The sequence below is a fragment of the Scleropages formosus genome, chromosome 19 (genome assembly GCF_900964775.1).
Source record: "Scleropages formosus chromosome 19, fSclFor1.1, whole genome shotgun sequence".
Taxonomy (NCBI): Eukaryota; Metazoa; Chordata; class Actinopteri; order Osteoglossiformes; family Osteoglossidae; genus Scleropages; species Scleropages formosus.
The window spans coordinates 23,550,269-23,555,473 of NC_041824.1; the positions used below are offsets into that span (position 1 = coordinate 23,550,269).

Below are 5,205 nucleotides of genomic sequence, written 5' to 3' on the forward strand. Positions count from 1 at the left end.
TCTAGCTACTATGCTACCAACTGTCCCCTATTCTTATCATTATTACTGTTATTATTATTGATCTGACATCTTCACCCAAGGAGAGTTTCAGTGTCAGATGAGCACTAAGATTTACCCTTCCGTGCAGCAGGGTACACTTACTACATCAGCTCAGAGTAAATGCCTTGAGAAAGGGTGTTACCGTTGGACTAGTCTTTAAAGAGAGAACCTTCAGATTTCAAGGTAACAACCCTCACTGCCAAGCTACCACCTGTCCAAAACGTGTGCAAAGTGTATATGTGATTTGTCATGTCACTGTGCAATGTCACAGCCTGAGCAGAGCAGGGTTCCTCTCACGTACTGAGCCTTGTCAGAGGTCCAGCCATCGACTGTCAGCTTTTCCAAACCGACTCAATTAATTGCATTGACTCAACACTCTTCTCCAAAGCAACGTCACGATGTGAAGGTACTCAGCAGGACTGACCAACTTACACAGCTGGGTATTTATCATTACTGGAGCAATTCAAGGTGAGTGCCTCGCTCAGCACAATTACAGCAAAATGTGTGACCTCCGAGTGCACGTGTCATGGTGTTGCTGTTTGCTGTTTACTGGCGCTATTTAAAGCACGGATGTGAGCTTGTGTGGTTCCTGGAAAGTGTCGTCACAACCGTAGGCTGGTACTTTTGGTCACACAGATAAGTGATGTAAAGGTGCAATGCAACACAAAAAAAAAGCTCCTTCCTGCCAGGAATTGGCTAGAAATATCTGAAGAAGTGTGGTTTGAGAGAAACAATCGGGGCTCTTTTTGACTCATCTCATGCTCTACTCTATTGTGAGAGCATTTGCAGACAGTCAGAAAAATGACTGCTAAAAGCAACTGCACGGCAATCAACATTGACTTTAAGAAAGTCTTTCTGCCCTCCGTGTATGTGCTGGTGTTCATCATCGGTCTCGCTGCAAATTGCTGGGGCTTGAAATCGATGCTTGTCAACTGGAAAAAACTGGGAAATGTTCGGATTTTCGTCCTGAACCTCGGCGTGGCGGACCTGCTCCATATCATCACCCTGCCCTTTCTGGCTTATTACGAGAACAAGAAGTGGATTTTTGGATCCACTTTCTGCAAGATGACGAGATTCTGCTTCAACCTGAACCTGTACGGCAGCATCGGCTTCCTCACCTGCATCAGCCTGTACAGGTACCTGGGCATCGTCCACACCATGAGGTTCAAGGGAAGAATCTCCAGCCACCACTGTGTGGCCCAAAGTATTCTTGTCTGGTTGCTGGTGTGTGTTCAGATTACTCCTGACATGTACTTTGAGAAAATCCCCCCTAGTGCGCCCTACCGCTGCTTTGACACCGCTCTCGACAAAAACTTGAAGCAATACTTCAACTACAGCATAGGGTGGACCATCGTGGGGTTTTGCGTCCCTCTGCTCATCATCTTGGGATGTTATGGACACGTGGCCCTGGTCCTGTCCAGGAAAGACAATTTGCAGGACTCGGTGAAGGAGCGGAGCCTGAGGTACGTGGTCACTCTGGCTGTGTTGTTCTCTGTTTGCTTCATCCCGTTCCACGTGTTTCGCCTCCTGAACCTGAAGACCAGGATCTTGAAAGCTGAAGGCACCTGCCAGGAAAGTTTCAAGAGCATTTATGTTGCTCACCAAATATGCCGTGGTCTCGTTTGCCTGAACAGTGCCATCAATCCAGTGGTGTATCTCTTCCTGTACAATGACGCTTACGTGCAGTTTCTCAGGATGAAAGAAAGAGTTCGGAAATCTCTAGGACGACTGAGCTTAGTGGCGTTGAACAGCACCAGCAGAACTGAAACCCCCGAATCTCCCATTTAAGAGCACAAGCACAGTAAGAACTTTTCCTTTCTCTTGTTTCACCAGTACAGACATTTTCCAGTAGACCATGAACTGTAGGTTTTGTGAAATAATTGGAAATTAGAGGTTTATACTCACATTTTCATGGCAACATTTGGTTTTGGCTTCTTGCTCGCTAGATGCTTATGGTTGTGAAATTCCTGACAGGTAAAGGAGAGGACCCACTAAAGTCAATGATGCTGAGAACAGCAATATGAGTGTTATCTGCCCAAAATTTTGCACCACGATGAAATGTTGTGCTGTCATAAATTCTTTCACATTTTGGATGCTGTATCATTTAATCCGTCGCGTAACTCTGTCTACTTGCACCACCTCGCTGTACCTGGAACACAGTAAATAATCGAGAGTAAGTAATTGTGTTCTTCATTCTGTAGTCTAGCATCATGTTGTTAGGATGATGATCGTTCTGAGTGATTTTGACCAAGAATACAGGCTGACGTTTTTTGCAAAGTCTTGTAAATGGAATAAACTCTGCAGTGGACTGGGTGTGAATTGTCATATAAAAAATCTTGGATGTTCTTACTTATTTCTGAAAATAACTGCTTGTAGTTGTAAGTCCGCTTGCAGCTGTAAAAGGACAAATATGCATTTTGTTTTTACATGTCCCTTACAATTAAAAAGAGTGTTAGAATGTAAAAGTGGGCTGGGCCCTGTCATATCAGTGTGTGATCCAGCAGCCCGATCTCCACCTTCACCTGGGGCTCAATACATTGCACATTCACTGTCCTCTGGAAAATAGCTCCATAGTTACATTCACAAAGAATCAAGCAACAAGAAGTGAAATTTAAAACCACCAAACAAACAAAGAAAAAATCAATCTTCCAAAGGCCTTCTGTACGCTGTCCTTTTTTTTTTAAATGACACAATGATCCAGTGATGGCTCAAATGTTTCTTGGAATTACCTTAATAAAAGACTCATAAAGGTACATCAGTGAAAGAGGAAAAACTAAATCATATGCATGTTTTCTAAGTATTAATTTTTGAGCATAATATTTTGTAGAAGATCAGAATCAGAATCAGAACGAGCTTTATTGCCAAGTATGTTCACACATACAAGGAATTTGTCTTGGTGACAGGAACTTTCACAGCACAGACAGAATGACAGTGACAAGACACAGATGAGAAGATAGAATATGTGAATGAAGAATAAAAAATATCTAAAAATATGAAGTACCCAATATAGAAAAATAGTCACTAGATACAATGCAAGGGAGTGTGAGTAAGAGATATGATGTGATAAATAGTTATAAATATAAATATAAGTAGAAATAGATGCAACTGCAATATTAGTTTTAGCACTTTCCAGCCCCCAGTGCCCAAGAAAGTGCTGCGCTGCTCCTCAGCACAGGTGACGGTGGCTTTTAAATGTCACTCTAGGACACCCAGACTGGGACTTGATGGTTCTTCTTGAGAAGCTGCTTTAATCTGTCTTGTTGCTATTGGATTGACAGCTGTACTCACACGTCAGTCCACAGTTTACCATATGTGCAGCAAAACCAAGGGGAAGAGACGACACACTCATAGTGTAACAGCAAAGCACACGCTGTGATGACTGAGCGACTACTGCGTGTGTGTCTGCAGTTTGATCTGAGGGTGGCAGTGCTCCACTAAGATTGGAGAGCGTATGTAGAACTACGTTCCGAAAGCATCATCGTCCATCACGGCAGCTGATGCTATTCCTTTTAAGTGGCGTATGACATCCTAATTACTTCAAAAATACCCAATAAAATAGATGATGAATTCATGATCTGAATGCTGTTTATGAGTGTTTGATTTAAATAGAATGGCTCATAAATAATGATTAAAGCCCTTGGAAAGGACAGGTCCTGCTCACCTTAGGCCATTTACCACCTTCTGGGTGTTTGGTGGCCTCAAGTCCACTGGTTCATCCTTTTGGGCACGGTGTAATTGTATGAGCTCCCTCTGTCCCTCAGAACTGCTGAATCCTTTTCAGCATTCAGAAAGGGTCTCAAAATCACCTTTTTTTGGATGCACTTCTCCCACGATCTGCTGACAGTTCCATGTATTTGGATTACATAATCGATCATGATCACCTCTATGTTCCCTGTCAGTTCTCTATGCAGATACTCGTACTGAAATGTGTGCTTGGAAACACCACAGGATCAGATGAGGCACTTGAACAATGATATGTGTGTGCGCATCTGTAACTCTTGGTGTGCTGTGAAAGGCACGCTTGTGCACTCTGAGTTGTGCACTGTGTTGGAAAGGTGCGTTGACTAAATTTAAAAATGTAAACATGTACATACGGAGAAAACTTAATGCAAACGCACACACAAACACAGTCTGAAACCGCTTGTCCCAAGCGGGGTCGTGGCGAACCAGAGCCTAACCCAACAACACAGGGCCTAAGGCTGGAGGGGGAGGGGACACACCCATGACGAGACACCAGTCTGCCACAAGGCACCCCAATCAGGACTTGAACCCCCAACCCACCAGAGAGTGGGACCCTGCCAAACCTGCTGCAGCACCGCATCCCCTCTTAATGCAAATGTTACATTGAAATTTTTGAAGTTTGTTTTTCCTTTCTTAACATGCATGAGAGTGTACAGGTGCTACAGGCGCGCGCGGAGCAGTGTGCGACCCACACGGTGACAGGTCTTTCTCTTTTTAACACCATGTTAGACATTGTGCCATTTTGCAGAGATACAAAAACCAATAGCTAGACATAAAGCCAGAATTTCTGTTGGTGTCAATTTGTCCAATGTTTTCCCATTTGCAAAAATATTAATATATTTTCTGTGCTCCTTAAATGGAATACGTCTCAAAATGTGTCCTCCTGTATAGCGTCTTCCCACACACAAGCGATAAAACCAGACTGGTGATCACAATGAATTCATCACATTTCCATGACCCTTCATGTTCTGATTCAGATTCACAAGGTTCAGTGAATTTAAAGTGATGCATTTAAATAATTGAATTATATTTTTCAGTTGCTCAAAGCATCACATATGACAAGCCTTCTAATTACACAAACTCTGAGATGCAACTGATGTGTTGATTAAAACACTTATATTTCATCTGATGCGGGAACTTGGTGTGAGAGGGGAATAAAGAAGCTTTAAAATAACAAAGAAATTATGGAAGTAAATGTCAGAGTGTCAGGCTAAAGCTCCGGAGGAATCACGCAACCCTTTTTGCAGCAAACACCAGAGCCTGCAAAATCAGTGGTCGTCTCTGAGGAGCCGTTGATCGTCTGCTCAGTCCACACTTTGCTTTCATTTATACTCAGAAATGTCATTTTCTTCTGATCATTTTATGTGACACACTGAGCATCAATGGAGAGAAGGAAGGACACCAACAAGACCAACCCCGGGCCAC

The 5,205-nt window shown here is 43.2% G+C and overlaps 1 protein-coding gene across 1 annotated transcript; it reads left to right on the forward strand.

The window, feature by feature from the left end:
* The first annotated feature begins 694 nt into the window (after positions 1-694).
* Positions 695-2,504, forward strand: LOC108932537 (P2Y purinoceptor 1). Its single transcript, XM_018748996.2, has 2 exons — positions 695-1,840; positions 2,014-2,504. Exon 1 carries the CDS (start codon positions 841-843, stop codon positions 1,825-1,827), a length of 987 nt encoding a protein of 328 aa, XP_018604512.2. The 5' UTR covers positions 695-840; the 3' UTR covers positions 1,828-1,840; positions 2,014-2,504.
* The last annotated feature ends 2,701 nt before the right edge of the window (positions 2,505-5,205 follow it).